The sequence below is a fragment of the Dermacentor albipictus genome, chromosome 3, assembly GCF_038994185.2.
Source record: "Dermacentor albipictus isolate Rhodes 1998 colony chromosome 3, USDA_Dalb.pri_finalv2, whole genome shotgun sequence".
Taxonomy (NCBI): Eukaryota; Metazoa; Arthropoda; class Arachnida; order Ixodida; family Ixodidae; genus Dermacentor; species Dermacentor albipictus.
The window spans coordinates 150993159-151013785 of NC_091823.1; the positions used below are offsets into that span (position 1 = coordinate 150993159).

Below are 20627 nucleotides of genomic sequence, written 5' to 3' on the forward strand. Positions count from 1 at the left end.
TTCTGTTAGCAGTCGACTCATCCTTTGCCAGGACCTTCAGATGCTTCCAGCTGCGCCCCAGGCCGCCAGGCCAACGCTACCCTTGGGGCTTGTGACCCATTTGCATCAACTGGTTGCCAGCGGTGAGATCGCGACAACAGAGGCCAGCAGCGAAGATATGCGCTCGACTGAATGCTGAGCAACACAACGACCAGCCGGGAGCAGCCCTGTGTGATGACTGGTTGCCTGTAGTGGAACATCATCATCATCATCATCAGCCTGGTTACGCCCACTGCAGGGCAAAGGCCTCTCCCATATTTCTCCAACAACCCCGGTCATTTACTAATTGTGGCCATGCCGTCCCTGCAAACTTCTTAATCTCATCCGCCCACCTAACTTTCTGCGGCCCCCTGCTACGCTTCCCTTCTCTTGGAATCCAGTCCGTAACCCTTAATGACCATCGGTTATCTTCCCTCCGCATTACATGTCCTGCCCATGCCCATTTCTTTTTCTTGATTTCAACTAAGATGTCATTAACTCGCGCTTGTTCCCTCACCCAATCTGCTCTTTTCTTATCCCTTGACGTTACACCTATCATTCTTCTTTCCATAGCTCGTTGCGTCGTCCTCAATTTGAGTAGAATCCTTTTCGTAAGCCTCCAGGTTTCTGCACCGTAGGTGAGTACTGGTAAGACACAGCTATTATACACTTTTCTCTTGAGGGATAATGGCAACCTGCTGTTCATGATCTGAGAACAGATCTGAGGTGCAGCGGTGGCGTAAAGGTAGAACACCCGCCTCGCGTGCAAGAGGTCCGTGGTTCGAATCCCGGTGCCAGCAATTTTCCATCGGATAAAAAAAAAAGAAAAATCCGCGTGTGATAAAATTGCATAAACAGGCCTGGAGTGTGGCCTGATCCCGGTGACCAGAACCGGTAACGCACTCCCTCCCTCACCGGATTGGCCACCCTGGTGCAGCACTTGGCCACAAGCTCCTTTATGAACAACACAATCAAACAGCAGTGGAATGATTGCGCTGAATTCTTGGCTGCGAGGTTTGGTGAGTGCGGGACTGTCTCCTTCTTAGTTTTGCCAGGCTTTTGTTAGTGTCAGAAACAGAGCTGGTAATTGTTGTTGTTGTTGCTGCCGGGTTAGTTTGCGGCAAAACAATAGTAGGCAGAAGAGAAAGCAGCATTCAGAGCAGCCATGGATTGGAAGTCGTTGCGCAAACCGTAATTGCTGGAGCTTGCAAGAGAGTTGGGTCTGGACGTCTCAGACAAGCGCGGAAAACCAGAACTGGTAAGGGCTATTCTTGAGTTAGAAGCTGAGGATGGCGAGCTGTCGGAATGCCTTGAGACCATTGAGGAGAGGGAGACGGCAAAAAGACAGGAGCGCGAACGTAAAGAGCAAAAAGAAAACGAAGAGCGCGACCGTCAACACGCTTTGGAAATGAAGCATCTCGAGCTAGAGATGGAACGCGCTCGTTATGGAAGTGAGGCGCACGGTGCAGGAGAACGAGTATCGTTCAAAATGACTGGCTTGATGCGGCCGTTTAAGCTTGGAGAGGGCATTGGTTTGTTCCTTGTGAACTTTGAGCGAACGTACGAAAAGCAGGGTTTCACTCCGGAAACGTGGCCACAGCGCTTGCTCACTTTGTTACGCGGCGAGGCGGCCGACGTAGTCGCTCGCTTGAAGAGAGAGGAGGCAGAGGATTTCGACTAAGTGAAATCGAGTCTGCTAAAAAAGTACAGGCTGTCAGCGGAGGCGTTCCATCGGAAGATTCGGGAAAATGAGAACGGCAGAAGTGAGTCATATACACAGTTTGCCTACAGGCTAATGTCAAACATGCAGGAGTGGCTCAAAGAAGAGAAAGCATTTGGTGACCACGAGAACGTTCTGTAGTGTTTCGGGCTGGAACAGTTTTATAGTCGATTACCTGAGAACGTGAGGTACTGGGTCTTGGATAGGCCAGACGTTAGTACGGTGGCCAAAGCCGCCGAACTAGCCGAGGAGCTTGTGACGCGTCGGGCTCGCGGAGCTAAGGACGGTCAAAAGGGTGAATTTGGCTCCAAGTTTGAGAGGCCGAAGTTCACACCAATGAGAGCAAGGGGGGACCCACGTAGCGCGGACGCGAGTGAAAGCAGTCCGACCTAACGTAAGGAGACGGCGGCAGCCGAAGTCGAACGCAGAAAGCGGTTCGAGACCAGGCAAGCGCGCGTGTGTTATACGTCTCAGAAGCCGGGTCACTTTTCGGCGCAGTGTCCATAAACAAAAACAAAAGTCGTGTTTTTGTCATTATGCAGCACTGACGAGAACATGAAGCTTCTCGAGCCTTACACGCGAGACCTCTTCGTGAACGGGAAAGAGTGCCGAGTGCTTTGTGATTCCACAGCTACAATGGATGTAGTTCACCCCTCTTACGTAGAACCCGATATGTTCACGGGCGAGTGCGCGTGGATCAAGCAAGCCGTGGAAACTCATAGCGGGTGTCTGCCCGTAGCAAAAGTGCTTATTGAAGGACCTTTCGGAGCACTTGAGACGGAGGCCGCAGTGTCATCTATGCTGCCCCCCCCCCCCCCCCAGTACCCGTACCTATTTTCGAACAGGTGCGATCATTTCCTGCGCGAGAAGGGGCTTTTGTTTGGTGAGACTAGCGTTCAGGCCTTAACCAGATCGCGAGTTCGGGAGCTCCCTGCAAAGGCGGTAGTTGCAGGGCCGACGCTGTCGAACAATGAGAAAGGGTCGGAGGCGCAGCAAGCTGATATTCAGAGCACGTCCGAACTGAATAAAATTTAGGCTGTAGCGTTGAAGGCACCAGATACTGCAGAGGAAACGCCCGACACGGGAAAGTTAGAAGAGCTATCTGCAGATTTGCTCATCGCGCCTACGTCAGATGGACTAAATTGGTTGCTAAAAGTCAGCCCGTCGGCTTTGATAGCCGAGCAAAAAAAAGATGGCAGCCTAGAAGGCATGCGCTGTAATGTCAAGGAAGGTATCTCCAAGAAAAATGCTCGTTTTGTGGAAAGAAGTGGGATCCTGTACCCGAAGTGTCTAGACCGCAGGGGAGTGGATTTCGATCAGCTGATCGTGCCTCAGTGCTACTGTCCTGATCTGTTGCGCTTGTCGCATGGGGGCTCGTGGTCCGGACACCTAGAAGTTAGGAAGACTAAGGACCGTCTCTTGCAAGAGTACTATTGGCCAGGGTGTTTTTGTGACGCAGAACACTTTGTGAGGACATGTGACACCTGTCAGTGGGTGGGCAAACCAGGGGACAAATCGAGGTCGCCGTTGAAGTTGGTACCTATCATTACGGAGCCTTTTAGACGGCTCGTTATTGATACAGTGCGACCTCTGCCGGTACCAACCACGGAGTACAGACACATTTTGACTGTGATCTGCCCAGCGACAAAATTCCCTGAAGCAGTGCCGCTTAAAGAACTCAGCTCAGCTGAGATATTCAATGCACTACTGTCCATATTTGCGCAAGTTGGTTTTCCTACGGAAATCCAGTCGGATCAGGGCACAGAGTTTACTAGCGCTTTCGCGACAGCCTTTCCCGAAAGGTGCGCGGCAAAGCTGTTACACAGCTCAGTGTACCACCCACAGTCGAATTCCGTTGAGAAGCTCCACTCCGTCATGAAGCGCGTGTTGAGAGCATTGTGTTTTGAACAACAAACTGACTGAGAGCTGTGTCTGCCTGGGGTGATGTTTGCATTAAGGACCGCGCCGCATGCGGCTACGGGGTTTTCGCAAGCTGAGCTGGTGTACGGTCGCTCGCTGCGGTCTCCGCTTCGCATGCTTCGAGACGGATCACTGCCCTCTCCAATGGCTGTAGACCATCTCTTCCAAAAATGGCCGCCTCCTGCGCTGGAGCCTCGCTTTGCAACAATATTCCTTTGAGGTGTGTTACAAAAAGGGGAGTCTCAACGGTAACGCCGATGGCTTAAGTCGAGGCCCTTAACGTAGAAATCAGCCTCAAAGTTTTTTGTTACTGATGTTTTTCTTCCTGAAGCAGGATTTTTAACATATTGCTTTTGTTTAGTGTTTCAAAGTCATGACGTGCTTTCTAGTGCAATTTTCCAATTTGTGGACGCGTTCTGAGTGCTGCTAGACTACTGTAAGGAACTAGGCAGTAGTATAAAAGGGGAAAGAACCTGGCATGGCTTAGTGAGGGTTGTGTCGTGCTTGCTGACTGAGCGGTTGAGGTTCGGCGTAGTTCTAACCCTTGCTGGGAACGAGAACGAAAATGGCAACTCTCCCGAAGTCCCTTTGCAGTGTCCTGTGTGAACCTGAACTTGAGAACGAGGCCTTCTCTGTGCGCTGCGCTCAAGAAACGCCGAGGGACGATCGACTTCGGTTATGAGCATCATCGAGCGACATGCCTCCGGACAGCGGATGCGGTCCCCTGACCATCGGGATATCCTTCTCCCGGCGGGGCGGTCTGTTACGTTTCGCCTACGACGCGCGGTATAGCCGGCGCGGTTGCAACGGACGGCGGGGCTTCGTTATAAGCGGCGGACATTTTGGCCCGTTCAGCGCTGCCGCAACGCTTGCTGTTAAGCGCGTCCAGGCATGTTTCAATGCCACGTGTCTTCGTGTGTGTGTGTGTGTGTGTGTGTGTGTGTACTTGTTGGTGCCCACGCTTGTCAAAGCGTGGCAGCCGGGGAGAGGAGCTCCCCAACTGTGAAGCGAGGAGGTCTGACCGGCGCCGGCCCGGCGGATGCGTCACTTCTCCTCTCAACGTGTCCGTGCGCCGCCGTCACGTGCGCCTCATCCCGAGCCGTTCCTTCTTGCCCTCGACTCCTAGAGTATAAAAGCAGCTGCCCCCGGACGCCGAGAGGGAGGCTTCGAATTCTTCCGTCGAGTAACGTGCTCTCCCGTCTCTCCACTTCGGTCGACTTGACCGGCCGCTCTTTTGCGATGCTATAATAAACAAGTTGTTCTTTTAGCAGTCGACTTATCCTTTGCCAGGACCTTCGGATGCTTCCAGCTGTGCCCCAGGCCGCCAGGCCAACGCTACCCTTGGGGCTTGCGACCCAGATGCAACAAAGGTTGCTGGAGGATCTGAAAACTACAGCGGCATGCTGGATCGGTAGCCTCTTATTACGGCCATTCTTTATGTCTCCTGCTCCCAACCAATCACAACGAAATGTTAGCTCGCATACTATGACAAAAATTTCGTGGGTCGAGGCCGGGATTCTCTCAGTGTGCTCCCTAACTCTGGTCTGTCCCCCTTCCTCTCCCATTCTTCTGGTGCACTTTCGCTCCTTGCAGCCGGTCGCTAATTCAGACCGCAGAGACGCCGTCGGAGTGACAGCCTTGGCGTTCTTTGGCTACTTTTGGCCCTTACGCCAATGAATTCCTAACAGCAGCATCACCACCGCGCTAGTCCACGAGCCACGTCTTTGAAATCAGTCTCCTACAAACATTACAGGAGGTAACTCTGGTGATCGTTCAGTGCTCATGAGAATTATGGGTAACCAATGGATTTGTAAATATTTATGCATGTATCTCCACATATATTTGTGCGGTGTTATTTTAGAATACGGATATGAGGCGCGCGCTCCTAGTTTTAGCTTCCTATTTTCAACCGCGTGAAAGCGCTCACGCCCCTGCTCGCGCGTTCGTCATCGTCTTCTACAGCTGGCTCTGATGTCGCTCATCTTGCCAGCCCTCGCATACCGCTCCTCCCTCTGCGTATGTCCTCACAGCACCGGCCCACTGCTAGTTGGTGCGGTTATTTAGGCCTCAAATTATTTGCCTCTGTACATCCTCAAATGAAAAATTCACGCAGAAACCTCCCTGCGAGTTGCCTAAGGATGCATAAGCATTGTGTCACTTGCTCGTCTCCACGCAGCCCGGTGACTTTATCACTGTGATAAAACTTCATCAGGTCAGCACTAACGACAGCGCAGAGGTGACACGAAGTGGTGCCCATGGCGGCGCCAGAAGCATCGATGACGCAACCGTAGTACTGCAGGTTGAGGCACTAGGTGAGCTGATGACCTTCCGATTATTACAAGCTGTTTTCGCTCTTAGCGCTTTATCCATATGCGTCAAACAATTATAAACCATGATTAAACCTACTCAGGCGGCGGATTCGTATGACACCGCCGCGTGGTTCGCACCTTGAAAGCGATCTGCAATGCCGACAAAGAGTGCCGACTACTCATAACTCCGCGTGCTTTGTTTTCGGTGGTTCTTTGTGCTGAAGAGAGACGCGCTCGCTCACGTCTCTCGAAGGCTGTGGGTGCTGTGCAGGATGCGCCAACTTTGGCTAAACTGGGGATGTTTACGAAATCTGGCGAAGCCCCAAGACGAAAGAACTAATGGTGCCAAAACAAAGTTTGTCCCTCAGCACGCCTCCAGTTTCATTGGTTTACCTAAGTTCCCTATGGGGGGCTATCATGCCTTTGGCGTTACCTTATGGGTAGTCCACAAACTGGACCTCACGTGACCGTGCCATCGGTGCATGGTCTGTGCCTTCTTTCACTTGCACGAGGTCGCGGGATTGAATCCCGGCCATGGCGGCCGCATTTCGATGGGGGCGAAATGCGAAAACACCCGTGTACTTAGATTTAGGTGCACGTTAAAGAACCCCAGGTGGTCAAAATTTCCGGCGTCCTCCGCTACGGCGTGCCTCATAATCAGAGAGTGGTTTTGGCACGTAAAACACCATAATTAAATTTTTTTCTTTCACTTGTTTGTCATTCCACGGCGTAAATAACATGCGCAAGCAAGTTACACAATAAATGAAATTAGTACAATATTATTAGTCACTTTACTGTGGTTACGAAACATTTTAATGTTTACAAGACGCAAACTGACTGATATGTAATTTATTACGTTTCGTGTTATACCACTAGGGAACGCGCCCCTCCTCTTTCCTCTGGATTGGATTGGAGCGGCTCGCAACGTGCTTGCGCTGGCATTTCCGAGCACAAAAAGGTGTGCGTCTGGTTTCAGCGCTGGGCTTTCAACACATCGCTCGTTGCTCGCGCTAAAGCTATGCCTCCTTTACTAGATGCTCGCCGCGTCGCTCGCTTTCCCACTGTAGCGGCGGTTCCCTTATTTGAGCATAAATTTCGTGCGGTGGCGCTCGTTGCCTTTTCAACTTACGGCGGTGGCGGCAGCGGCGGTCAAATGCTTTCGCCGATGCGTTCATAGAGCCGATATTCGCGGGCGTCTCTTAGCGAGCGTTCTCGAGGGCCTTCAAGACGGTGACAAATGTCATGGTTACCTCAGAGGCTGCAGCACGTGATCTAAGTTGCAGGTGTTCGCCAAGAGAGGCGATTGTTGCCTTTCCGCGGAGACGAGAAAAAGGAGAGGGTACGGAATCGAGTTTACCGGACAACGCGGCAGGCATCTAGTAAAGGAGGCATTGGCTAAAGTAAGGCTGCGAGACCCAGTAGTGTCGTTTAGCGCAAAACTGGTTTGCAGCGCGCATGCTGCATAAGCACGCAGGAATGCCGGAAAATACTCATACAAGCAAATGGTAAAAAAAAACGATGCTTTAGTTTCTGTTACTTTATCATGCACCTTTACAGTGGGTAGCGCCAAGCGATGGTTAATATCCCCCACCGCACAAGTCTCTAACGAAGGAGGAAGCGACGAGTTGGCGCAGATTGCAAACAAACTCCTTCCCAAACTTATACATCCTAAACAAAATGTACCCAACACAATACAGAGACGCCTGTCCATGGTGCGGGGCCACACCCACACTCTATCATGTCACATGGGAATGTCAACACAATCAATCATTAAATCAATCAATCAGAGAGCAGAGCAATGGGAGAATCGGCTTACCAGCTGCGAGCTCACGGCCCAAAGAGCCTTAGTGCAGCACGCTAGTGAGGTACCTAGGCTCAGTGGAGCCCTGGAATAGGGGCCCACCCTTGCCGGAAGAGGCTCCAAGTCACCGGTGCCTAAGAAGACGACGGAGACCTCGAGACGCTAAATCCTTGAAAGAACCAAATAAAGTTTTTTCTCTTTCTCTCTCTCTAACCGCAGGAAAGAGTCTTCGTACGGCTTACCCCCGAGCGATCCATAGCTTACAACCAACGCAAGAAAGGGTATTCGCAACTCACGTGACCGTTAAGTGACTGCAACCACGTCCATGTCAGGTGGAAATCTAGCGGGGTTGCAGGTAGCCTGTACCCGCTGCTCATGAGGTGGCGCTTCAATTTTTGACGATACCTTTCTGTGATTTCCGTGTGAGCGCCCATAATGGAGTTCAAAAAGTTCATGATCTGGTTGACTCGCTCTCACTGGAGTTTGTGGCTCGACCCGTTAGCATTCACTAAATTTCAATACAGCTCTATGTGCCTCATTATTCACTGTGAATTATGGTCTCCGTTTGAACATTGGCTGTAATAATCGGGCCTAGAGTCAACGCGTCTCGTCGGTCAACATTGAAAAGTCGCAGATCCACTGTGGACGCGTAGATCATGCCGTAGACCCAATATCTGCAATCTGCAATGCTACTAATTTTATCTGCTTCGTGGGACGTTGTAACCTGTCGTCAGGCGACCTCGATTGTACTTTCGCTTGCTGCGAAGCAGGCACTCGTGAACTTGCACTATCTTCCAGCGAGTAGAGGTCGCACCAGACTCTCCTCCCTTAAGACTACGAAGCCGTAGTTCCTCCAGTCGGCAACGGCGTGGTCCGACAGAAGAAACCAGTCGCTGGTCATCATCTTTAACAGCCACAAGTCTAGGCTATTGCTCACGCAATATGTGAGCAAAATCACTTGCCGACTGGAGAGGTGGATGTTCGGAAGACCGAGGGTGCCCGCGATGGCAAAGTAACTAACTTCCTTCGCCTCTCTGCTCTTGCAGCGCAGTGGTATCATGTAACTGCAACAACTGCTTTCGACACTTGTTGCATCAGAAGACAGCCCGGCGTCCATCCTGAGTCTTCTTATATAATGTGACCACCTCGCCTTCGCAGATTGGTTTGTGCGGCTTGAACCCCACGTCCTTGCAGGTGCTCCAGTACTCCGATGACGCCGCCGGACCTGGCCTGACGCTGAGTCGTGATGGACACACAGCGGTTGTAGCCGGAGTGAGCCGAGAAGCGATCGCACGAACGCTTCTTCCGCATCCCAGTCACTCCTATTTGTGCTCACAAAGCGTAATTTGCCCACCGCGCTGCCTCCGCAGGCGAGTCTTCGCCTAACTCGTCCACAGCAGCGCACTGACGTTGTTAAATTGGGATAAGACATTGATAACCATGCGCGGCACAGGGGATTCCGTTGCGCAGCCTTCTGTGCATGAAACGCGGAAGCAGGATGCGTGCATGTTGTCCTACGCGGCTTTTTCACGTGGAGGAGGAGGAGGAATAAACTGTTATTGTAGAACCAGCATTTTATGATGACCTGGCCTAACCCTCCCACGAAGGGACGTCGAGGGCTTGCTTCGCCACCGCCTCGCGGGCGTGCTGGGTCGCCCAGGTTTGGTCGTTGAGGGGGGAGTTCCGCAGAGCCTCAAGCAACCTCGACGAGAGAGTCGTGGTGTTAGTCTGTGTGTATTGTGCTGGGCACTTTCATAGCATATACGGAAGCGTAGCCGGGTGAATTCCACAGCACCGGAGTTGGGGGTAGTGTAGACGTCTGGAAATATAAGGTGGAGGCGGGCGGGTGGAGGGTACGTATTCGTTTGTAGTAGACGCAGGGTGGTAGCCTGCGCCCGGCTGAACTTTGGGTGAGGCCGGGGGAAGGTTCGGCGACTGAGGTAAAAGGCCTTAACGATACCGTTATAAGTTGTCAGATTGTCCCTGGCGTCCATCTCCAGTGACTCCATCGCGGTTGACTAGGCCTCGCGCAATGGAGTGGGTGACCTCGTTGAGATTGGGGAGGTGTGGGTGGACAGGGCCCGCATGGGCCGGGATCCATGTTAGGGAGATTATGCTGTCTTTAGAGTGTGGTGCCTGGCAGAGGATGCGAAGGGCTTGGCGAGAAATACGGCCTTTGCTGAAGTTAGCGACGCTGAGCGAGAGTCACACACTATGGTGTGACAGGTGGGATCTAAAGTAGCCAGGGCGATGTCCACTTCTTCAGCCGTCTTGGCAGTGAGGGTAGTGACGCTGCAGGCGTGGTGTAGGACTCCAACGCGTGTGGCGACGGCCACAAATCGTGTGCCATGGGAGTATTTTTTTCGGCTGTTTATGCGCGTTCTATGCTGTGCCCGTTAACTGACTGCGATCGAGTAAGCTCCGGTAAAACTCGTGTGAACGAGAAATTTGGCGCATCCTGCATAGGACCCTGTTTCACATGATGTGGTTTTGATACCAACGTAAGTGTGAGTTGCATCGCATGCGACGACAATCGCAATCGTAGTCCCAACGTCTACCCCACCCCTTTATTTTTGCGTTGCGACGTTGTGACCAACCAACCTGTTGGTCACATTGTCGCATCGATCGCTGCGGCTTCCTGGCGTAATTGCGCCTAGAGCTCTTTCGCGATTTCTTTTAGAGCGTGGCGTCTCGCTCTATAGGTGCAATGCGCGGAGACATGGATTGCCGAATTCGGTACCTACGCGAAGGGAAGATAAATAGCTTGTAACGCAGATTCCGTTCTCCCATTTCCATGCGTTTGTTTACACGCTACGTAGCAAACGACGCGCGTTTTTTACGTTTCCTTCGCACACCTTTGCCATTTGTCAATACTACGAGGTGTTTGGTCCCCACGAGACGACATGGCCTTTTGGAGTCGCCACAATTTTCTTTTGAGGAGTAGCAGAGAACAATCGCGCGTACGGAACAGTTTGAATAATTTCAGCTTCGGCATGTGGCACGGCAGCAAAGTACCAGACGTTTCAACGTTGTGCTGAACACGGGAACGTTTAGTTGCATTATTTTCTTGTCTGTTTTCAAGCAGGGATTTCACGATGCATCTTGAAAGACTATCTTTCCTCACTTATTAAAGCTGACATGCTAAACGTGCAGATTATCGTAATGAATTTTCTATGGCAGGATTAACTCCTTGGCTTGGATAAACAGCGTCGTCAATTTGGTGTTGAATATTTTACGCACGTTATGTTGCATATCTTCTCTGATTTAGAATCTTTCTTTCCCCTGAACACTAACCAATAAACCTTGAATATGTTGCACACTGTGTATGCCTACTGCACCCGTGTTAGCCCTTCCTTTGAACTTTAGTATACTCTACAGAGAGCAAATTATTGATTTGCTATAGTGGCAGTGACAACGCACACCGTGTGGGAATGCGCGACTCTCGAGCGTCCCCTGATATCTTGTTTTCCCGCATGGCTCCTGTCTTCTTTATTGCGGCGTCGCCGCATGGCCTGGCACCCGCGGTGGTCGGAGTGGTGGAGGGGCAGTGCGAGAGATGACGCGAGTGTTGCGCTGCTAGCACCGCCTCACGGCAGGGTTACTTGGGGGTGCAGGAAAGATAAGGGCCGCTCTTCGGCGGCGGGCCGGCGAGTGCCGCGGACGTTTAGCGCGCGCGCCGATCCATGCTTCTGCTAGACCGCCTCGCGTGGCCTTCCTTCGAACGCGCCCCCATTCACGTGACCTTACGCGCGAACGACCAGGCAATGGGATCCAGCATGGGGCGAACATATTCGCTCGCTATCCGGTCGCGGTGAGTCGGACTTCTAGATTTGTCGCGCGCCCATCGGCATGTTTTGGGGATAGCAACTCGGCTAGGAGGCATCGATCTATGAAAGGTGCAATAAATGCCCTTGTGCTTGTTTGCACTACGGTGTTGTCGTTCCTTTGTCCCAAGAGCACGGGTGTGAGAACCCCACATCTGGCGCCCAATGTGGGGCTCTTGGGGCATCGGATGATAGTTTTAACAGTTTTGCTTCGTTCGAGACCTTTGTTGAAACTGTAGCGTAGGCCTAGCGTGGATTTTGATCGCTAGCGTCGGTGGCGTGCTTTCTTGAGCGAGACGACGGTGGCTGTAGTGTGTTTGAACAAGTGTTTTTTTAATGACATTCGTCGGTACGAGAGCCACGTGGTCTGCGTCCTGGGAGAGCGAGGCTTTGCGCCCGCGGAGCATTGGCAGGCCAGAAGCGAGTGAGTACGGATGCCTCGTGTGTGGTCCGAATTTCTTATGTAAATAGCTTCTTCTATCTCTTTGACTCTGATAAAGTCGCGGCTCTAGGAGCCGGGTGGCCGCGGACCACGGGTGCCGTTACGGGCTGACTGGTATTGCGGCCTGGCACCGGGCGCTCCGACACTGTCTGGGACGGTGGGCGCCGTCAACTCGGATGCTGTGTGCACCGAGTGGGGTAGGACCACCTAACAGAGCTGACGTCCCCTCGCGGCTGCCTGTTTTGCGCTCATTTTGGGTGTTGTTTTTGGATGCCGGTTGTTAGGGTAGCGAAGCTTTAGGCCTAAGGCTTTACGAAGCTGTCTGTCGCACGTGGAGCGACACAACCTGGTGGACCGTGGCGTTGAGGTTTTGCAATTTGCTTCCCTCATACTATTTAGCCTCGCACGAATTGAAATTACTCGTTCGACTCAAGGAAGCGAGCTTCGTTCACGTGAACATAGCATCTGAGTAGCTGCCCGATCTTTTGCTAGCCGAGTTGAACATCGTACCACATTGGCGATGCGCATGCAGAATTCCTCTCCCTTGCACTACGATAGTGTTTGCCGAGTGTGTTGAGTGTACGCAGCGTCAATGGAGTCACCCCTGGTTTGCCGTCACCTGCACATCGTCTGCGCTGCTGCCCCGGACTACGATCGAGCCACCGGGCAATGGTGCTGTGGCGAGTTCGGCGCAGCGACTTCGGCGGCCGCCTGTATCCAGCTCGCAACCCTCGGCGGCGGAGAAAAGAGCCGGTGATCACCGACAGCTGCGGCGGCTCTTGCCAGCAGGGCGCGTCGGCGCGAGCGACGCTTGCTCGTACCGATTACTGCGTCGTCGTTTCCGGATTCCTGGCCTGGAATCGTGCCGTCGATTCTGCAAAGCTGCTGCTGTGACCGGCGGACGCCAGTGGTGTATCCAGGGACAAGGTAGGCTCGCATGCTATTGACAGCATGTGGACATTTCTTCGGCGCGACCGCTGTTGCATGTACTACCGTGTTCGCGAAGCACGCGTTGATGTTACACCGAGTGGCATGTTTCGCCGGAATATGTAGTCATTTAAGGTTGGGGGGATGTAAAGGATGCGCGACTCTCACGCGTCCCCTGATATCTTGCTTTCCCGCACGGCTGCTGTCTTCTGCAGTGCGGCGCCGCTGCACGGCGTGGTACCCGCGGTGGTCGGAGTGGTTGAGGGGCAATGCGAGAGATGACGCGAGTATTGCGCTGCTAGCGCCGCCTCGCGGCAGGGTTACTTGGGGGTGCGGAAAAGATAAGGGCCGCTCTTGGGCGGCGGGCTGGCGAGTGCCGCGGACGTCCCGCGCGCACAAAAAGAAAATGCGAATAAAGATTCCAGTTGATTGCAGGAAAAAAGAATTCTTAGAATCACCAATCGTGCTTGCCAGCCGCACCTTTCAATAAGCAAGTTTTTTCCCCCAAAAGACAGACTGACAGCTTGCTTTTGCGAGCACACTCTTCAAGTTTCACACCTCTGGCAAGAAAAGTTTCTTGGAAGGTAGTCGCGTGCGCAGTGGGTGATCACAATATTTACTTTTTCCCTGGACTGGTGTATTTCTATTTTCTCTCTTTCCTGTTTTTGATTATGTTTGGTTTCATAAAACACTGATTTTCGTCAGGCTTTCTTGCTGTACTATTCTATGATATCCTGTATAGATCACTGCATTTTCACAATAACCCTTCAAATTAGAAGTCAGCATACCCTGTTCTTACTACTTCACACTATAGCTCTTGCAACATTGCCCAAATAAAAAAAAAACTCTAGGTACACAGAAGCATCATGAGGACTAATAAAGTTACATAATGCAGTCTAAAAGAATAAAAAAATATTTCTGGCTGTAAATGGCTATACAGAAGGCAAAAAACAATAAAGAAAATCGAGTTGATCTAAAAACCCAAAATATAATGTACCTGCCGACTAAATGCTAGCTGACAAGCAATAAACCTAACATTCAGAAAAACAAGAAGCAAAATGTAACGTATCTTTCCTGACAGGAATTGCATCCATGTCTCACGGAGGGCATTGTGACACGAGACAATGTGCTGTTTCTCCTTGAATGCATCACGGTTGCGCATATCGCCCACTCTATCTCGAAGACCGTTCCAGTGCAACCCAGCACGCGGGGAAGCCTATAAATTAAATGTTTTGTTCGGCTGAACCGGCGTTGCAAGCGTTGGTGAACACGGACGATGAGAAGCACGATGGACCTCAGCAAGAGGTAGCGTAGATGTGTGATGGCCGTCAATTATTCTATGGAGGGGGCAGATGAGTGAAATCTTCCGACGTGGCTCGAGAGACGGAAGTGACGGCTTCGGCTTCATTTCGCTCACGCTTTTGAATGTCGTTTATGATCGCCAATGATGAAACTCTGCACACGGTTTTCTATCGCTTCAACAGACTGGATTAGGTATGCTTTGTGAGGTGACTATATAGGTTATGCAAGGTGAAGTTGAAGACGAGCACATACTAGGGAGGCTAGCCTTCTTGATGTTGACTGTTCACCCTGAAGGTTTCGTGTTTAATAACCAAGCCTACGTGATGATGTTGTGATCATTTTTTCGATATGGTTGGACCAAGATAAGTCTGGTGTCGCATGGATACCTCCACATTTATACAAAGATGATTCATTTACAGAATTATTGTTAAGTATACAGTTAAACCTAGGGATGGTGCGCTTACTGCTGAAGGCTAGTTACATTTATTCGTGTCACGAGTAATCTGCCAAGATAAGCACCAGTTAGTGATCCATCACGGTCCTATTCTAGGTTTATGTGGTCTTTGCTCCGAGCAAATTTTACGATGATCTGCACAGTCATCAGCGAATAATTTAATTTTTGATGTGATCCCTTCGGTAGGTCCTTGATGAAGATTAAAAGAACAAAGGGCCTAAGATATTTTCTTGCGGAACTCTAGATGCGACGCAATTGTGGGGTTTTACGTGCCAAAAGCATGATTTGAGTATGAGGCATGCCATGGTGGGGCGCTCCGGAGTAAATTGTACCCCCTGAGGTTCTTTGACGTGCACCGAAATGTAAGTACACGGGTGTTTTCGCATTTAGCCCCCACCAAAATGCAAACGTCGTGACCGAGGTTTGATCGCGCGATCTTGTGCTTAGAACACCAAGACCATAATAACTGTAGAACCACGGTGCGTCATCATATGCTTTCGATTAGCGGTACAAGGAGAAGGTGCTGTTTTCTCATTCAACATGGAGAATGGCAGTTCATTTTCTTCCATAAAACTTAGAAGCAACTGCAAATAACACTCGTTTCAGCTTAAGAGCGTTCGACCTGCGGACAGTGCCGCAAGTTGGCGTTTCCATATCGTGTACACAGTTCAATTACATTACTAATTGTTCAATTCGCTTCAAACTATGTCATTTTGACTAATGATACTGACTCTGCCAAAAGAAAACTCTCGCTCAATTTGGAAACCTGTTGGAAGTCACACCCCCCCAACGCCCCTCAACTTGATCCTCTTATTCACTTTTCACGTTTCACTGGGTTTGACAATTTTTACGGGCGGCAGGTTTCTACTCTGTTCCGGAGCCATGGCCTTACCTCGAACACTCCGTACTGCGAGCACAAACAAGCGCCAGTCATCGGACGCAGACGAGCGCAACACACGTAGAAGATATATATATATATATATATATATATATATATATATATATATATATATATAGACCAAGCCAAATATGGTGACCCGCAGCAGGCACTCTCTCGGCTTCCACGATACACTTCGAGTAGACGCGAAGAAACAGTAACGTGACTGCAGCAACGAGCGAAAGAGCCACCCTGACCCTGAATGTCGTAGCTATCTTCTTTGTTGGTTGGACAGTGTTGCCAGCTCAGGCAATATATTTTGGAGTTGCCAATAGCTTCAATACAATAGGGAACGAATTATAAGTACTCTTTATAGCGTGCACAGAGTATTCGTTAGAGCCGATCTATCTCACTAAGGCCGCTAAAGGTCTTAGCACCAAGCCCGCGACTACCCAATGAGAGTGTAACAGTTATGACGAAACGAAAACAGGAAAACGATTTGCCACTTTATCACACCGCAATGCGGTCATAACGTCAAATGTTTGCTCGCAGCTAGACGAACGTTTTAAGAATGCGAAGCCACCGGGTTGTGCTAGCGTCGTTGTGCCAGAATTCAGATGCGGCACGCAGTCGGCGTTGCTATAGCAGTTCTATTCCCTTGAATCAAGAGGACCATTCTAAAACAGCAACGCACTCTCACACAAAATGCTTACAGCCAACGTCATACCACGCAGAAAAGGTTAGGAAAAGAGCTTAGAGCTGCTACCATCCTCCGCTTGCCCGCGGATCGCAACAACCCATCGCTTCTGCCACTCCGTGTTCGAAGTCGCAAAGTAAAGCTTGGGTTGGGCACCGCTAAAGCGGAAGCAGTTCAAAGCCAGGCACTATATTATTTTGACAAGACGGCATGCAGTTGCAAAAGTCAAAAGCGAAACTCTGGCGCAATCTTGCAGACGATATGCTGGAAGCCGTAAGTATGACATGACCGCTGTCTTTTAGACACCACGTGTTCAAGACTGGGTGCATACCTGCCACAAACGTGGGCGTAAAAGTTGTCGCAGGCCGACACGCTCAGATTCATCGAGTCGGTGAACAGCTGCGCGTAGTGGCGGCAAGTCTCGCTCGTGCACGAAGGGAACCGCAGACGACCCGGAGACGCCGGCTGCCGGTAGTCGAGCGAGAGATTGACCACGATCACTAACACGAGCGTGACCACCGCACCGACGAGCAGCACGTACTGCGGTGCTTCGGAGCTGGATGATGGGCCGCTGTTTGTCTCCAAAGTGGTATGACGAGCTTGCGATCTGTCGATGAGCCGCTGCTCCGAACCAGTGTGTCGTCCATACTACGTAGAACGTCTTCAAAGTGAGGAATCGGATTTCACAAGTGGCCACTTGTCGCAAGGTAATTTCCCACTGTGGGGATTCCAGTAGGCAAAAGTTAGATCAACTTAAATTTACACAAGCTCTCATCTAAAGGTCCATCAATAGAATTACCTATAATTACATAAAAATGAATAATTTTTAAACGAATAGTTCAATGACGACGCGCGAGGTTAAAAAAGAAAGCAATTTCTATGATGCTTTCAGAATTCGACTGCCGAAAGTGCCAAGCTCTCCCGCGTTCTCGAACGTTCCTTCACTGTAGGTGCACTCAGTAGTCTTCAGAAGGAGAACAGAAATGGTTGTGGTTGCCAACCGTCCTGAATTCGGCGAGGTGGTCTCGACTATTGAGTAAATGTCCAGCGACCGAACAAGGACGACCCATTTGGGACGCCCGTATGTCCCGACTTCTGCAGTTTTTGTGCCTGATTACAAATGCTGAAGCATGTTTCTTGTTTTATAATTATGATAGCTCGGTTGTACATTCATTTCTTCTGTCTCCTCTTGCATTGTCATTAACATAGAAGCGATTTAGTTTTTCTCCAGAATTTAGTTACGCTGGGGGCTCTGACCGTTTACAGCGCTTTAAACTATAGATGTTGCTGTGTTTGCCAGAAAACTCAGCTCCTTTGTGGTTGTACATCGCGCTATGCTAGGATTAAAGCAATTGTGAAACATCATTAGGTTTCGCAATTGCTTGGCGGCTCCGGGCAATGACCATGACATGGTTGTCGTTGCCAGAGGTTGTCGTCGCCGCCTTTCTGTCCCGCCTTCGTACACTCGAAAATTCACAACCGTAGGGCTAATGTCATCTGAACTAGTCATTTTGTTTTAGTGACGCCTTCCATGCATGTTCGTTAGCAGGACTTTGAAAAACGGCTATCAACATTCGAGTAGCATACCATGCCTCGCTACAACTTATACGCACACAAACACGCATGCACGGAAGATTTGTGCACAACACTTCTTGGTAGGCTGCTCTGCACTAACCACATTATTACGGAGAAATGGCCTAGGTGCCCCAGTACAGGCAGTTGAAATGCGGCATCGCCTCCCTTAATGGCTTGAGAAGAACCACTTGAAATAACGGGCTAAGCATATATGTAGGGCTGTGAAAGTTGAGGGCTTTTTCCTGAGAAAATTGCTGTTTTTGGTATCGCCGAGTGCTCATTCTGCAAGTGCACTGGGAAGATAAGTGCTAAGAAAACGAAGGTGGCTAAAGAAGGTAGCACACCGCAAAAACAAAATCATGTGCAGTTGCTCACACTTTCCGGCTCCGGTGACGCCAGCGATGACACGCTCGAGAGCGGCTTGTATGCGTTTTGTCCGGAGCTGAAAGAAAAGTTCAGATGCTTAGGATCAGAACGAAGACAATAAGGTTTACCATACACATAAGCACGTATAAACACGTCTTTGGCAGGGGCCTTGTGGGCTTTGCTGATATGCCCTTTCGTAAAGCTGCTGCCGACCTCATAGCTCCATGAACGTCGATGATGTGCAAATTCCGGATAGGAATGGAAGGGCACAGACTTCGGACTTATAGGAGCGCCACAGACTTCGCCGGCACACTTAAGTATAGAATACACTCACTTAACAACGCAGTACAGACCACGAGACTGATGTGAAGGAATTTGGCGACTTTGCCTGCGTTATCGCCTGATAGTGTGTTCTGACGCTTCCTACCGTTGTAGCTTGTGCTCGACATGGTTGGCTGCACGGCTAGCGCGCCACGGATTGAACCGTCTAGAATGCAGCGAGACGCGTTCCGTTAAACAAAAGTATCATCGTACTTAAAACAAAACACCACGCCAATCGTACTGCTAAGTTGTCTTATTTTTAATGACTTGAAAGCTCTCGAGGAACCTTTGGAAGCACCGGTAGTATATTTCCTCGCATGGGATTTTTTCCCCTGCACACTATACTTTTTACACTTTACTTGCCTTCCCGCTACATCATTGTCGGCGGGTTGCGGCGTCATCGCTTTGTCCTGGGGCTTCCCTCCACGCTTTCGGTGGTGCCTGTGCCGCTTTGGTGACGAGACAGCGGCAGTTCCGACAGCGGCGGGTGAAGCAACCGAGCCAACCGACTGGACGGGCACGAACTCCCCGGAATCGGCAACAGCGTGGACAGCATTCATGGCTACAAAATTTACCGAGACGGGACGTGGAGGAACTGGGCTCAAATTACCTCAGCAGTTCAAGATATCAAACGTCGAAATAGTGGCGATCCCTGATTTCTAAATTAAGGGGACCATCAGTGGTGGCGTTCTCCGTCTTTTTCTTCTTCAGCTTGAACACGAATTTGTCAACCTAAAGGAGTAAGTACCTTCACACCTATTACACTTCCAAAAACTGCAGATTATGTAATAATTCTGCAAAAGGCAAGTAAAAGATTGCATAAGTTTAAGTCATCGTTTTATTAAGTTTTTTGCCCACGTAAGTGCGCTAAGGCACGCGAGTTGGGTGCCACACTGGGACGCCGCCAATAATTATTCGAAAAAAAAAAGAAACGAAGATAGACAACGAAATAAAAAAGAACCGATGAAAAAGGAAAAAAGAACACTGTTTGTAACGTATGTAATTTTCGATACAATTATTAATATGTACTCCATGTAATGAGAAAATTAGTGCATATTGCTACGGAACAGTATTTGCGATCACGAAGAGGCGAGCAGTGTGAAGACGACGACGACGATTAGAGGCTAGCACGGGCTGTTGCCTCTTGGCCAAGTGTGGTATATTTCTTTGTATATATACTTGTATACAGCTTTCCGTCTGCGTCTTCCTACGTAACAATATTATCAAGCTTGAAAATCAGCTCAACGACAATGCAATACCTGACCAATTTGCACAACCAAATGAAAGACAACAGTAGTTTAGAAGGCGCACACTTTTCAACGAACTTACTGTAGTACAATGTCGCCACCCAATGCAATATGAATATTGAAAAAATCAGGAAACGAAGTTATAGAAACGCATATATACAGGCGGCATATGTGTAAAAAATACTGAAGTACCTTTCTCGCGATCAATGCCGGGGCTAACACCATGAGCACTGAAGAAAGGTAGCGACAGAGCTATTTCAGCCGCCGGAAAGCGTCAGACACGAGGCATCATGCAGCCAGGCTCCTGCCTCGAGCACCTGTCTGGACGCATTTCGGCATCTAATAACGTCGCCGCGAAGTTTGCGCATGCGTGAAGGTGCAGGAAGCTTTATTGCGGCACCAGTTACATAGACACTACAGGTGCATTTCTGTCGTCGCCCTCGCCATGAGGTTCCGTGGAAAGTCCAAGGGCGAATAAATCATCGCCGCGCACCGTACGCTGTTTGTGCAACTGAAATCGTTCGAGCGTGAGGCGAGGATCGCGGCTCATTGTCGCACACGCACGGGCGGAAAGCATGGAACAAGCGAGTGGTCTAGCGTCTCGTACAAGGTTCTTGGGGGAGGGCAGGGAGGGGTGGGGCACGTTTTAGTGCGGGTGGCACGGGCGGCAGCGCGCGCCCGCCGGAGCTCATGTATCGTGAAAGCCGTCTGTGGCCGGTGCCGAGCCCATCGTGCGCTGTGGTCTCGCGGCTCAGTTTGCGTTGATCTGAGAGGTTGCCGCGCTTCTTCTCTCCAGTGCTTCGACAGCAAGTTTCCGTGGCCATTGA

General features: G+C 50.4%; 1 protein-coding gene across 1 annotated transcript in view; it reads right to left on the bottom strand.

Annotated features, from left to right (window-relative positions):
• The window catches only part of LOC139057625 (uncharacterized), a 36723-nt gene that overhangs the window by 5371 nt on the left and 10725 nt on the right, over window positions 1–20627 (bottom strand). Inside the window, exons 2-4 of the mRNA XM_070536177.1 lie at window positions 18917–19115; window positions 18242–18308; window positions 16623–16939 (exon numbers count right to left, since the gene is read on the bottom strand). Coding sequence (XP_070392278.1) covers window positions 16623–16939; window positions 18242–18308; window positions 18917–19113 — 581 coding nt within the window. The 5' untranslated portion in view covers window positions 19114–19115. The remainder of the gene's footprint in view (window positions 1–16622; window positions 16940–18241; window positions 18309–18916; window positions 19116–20627) is intronic.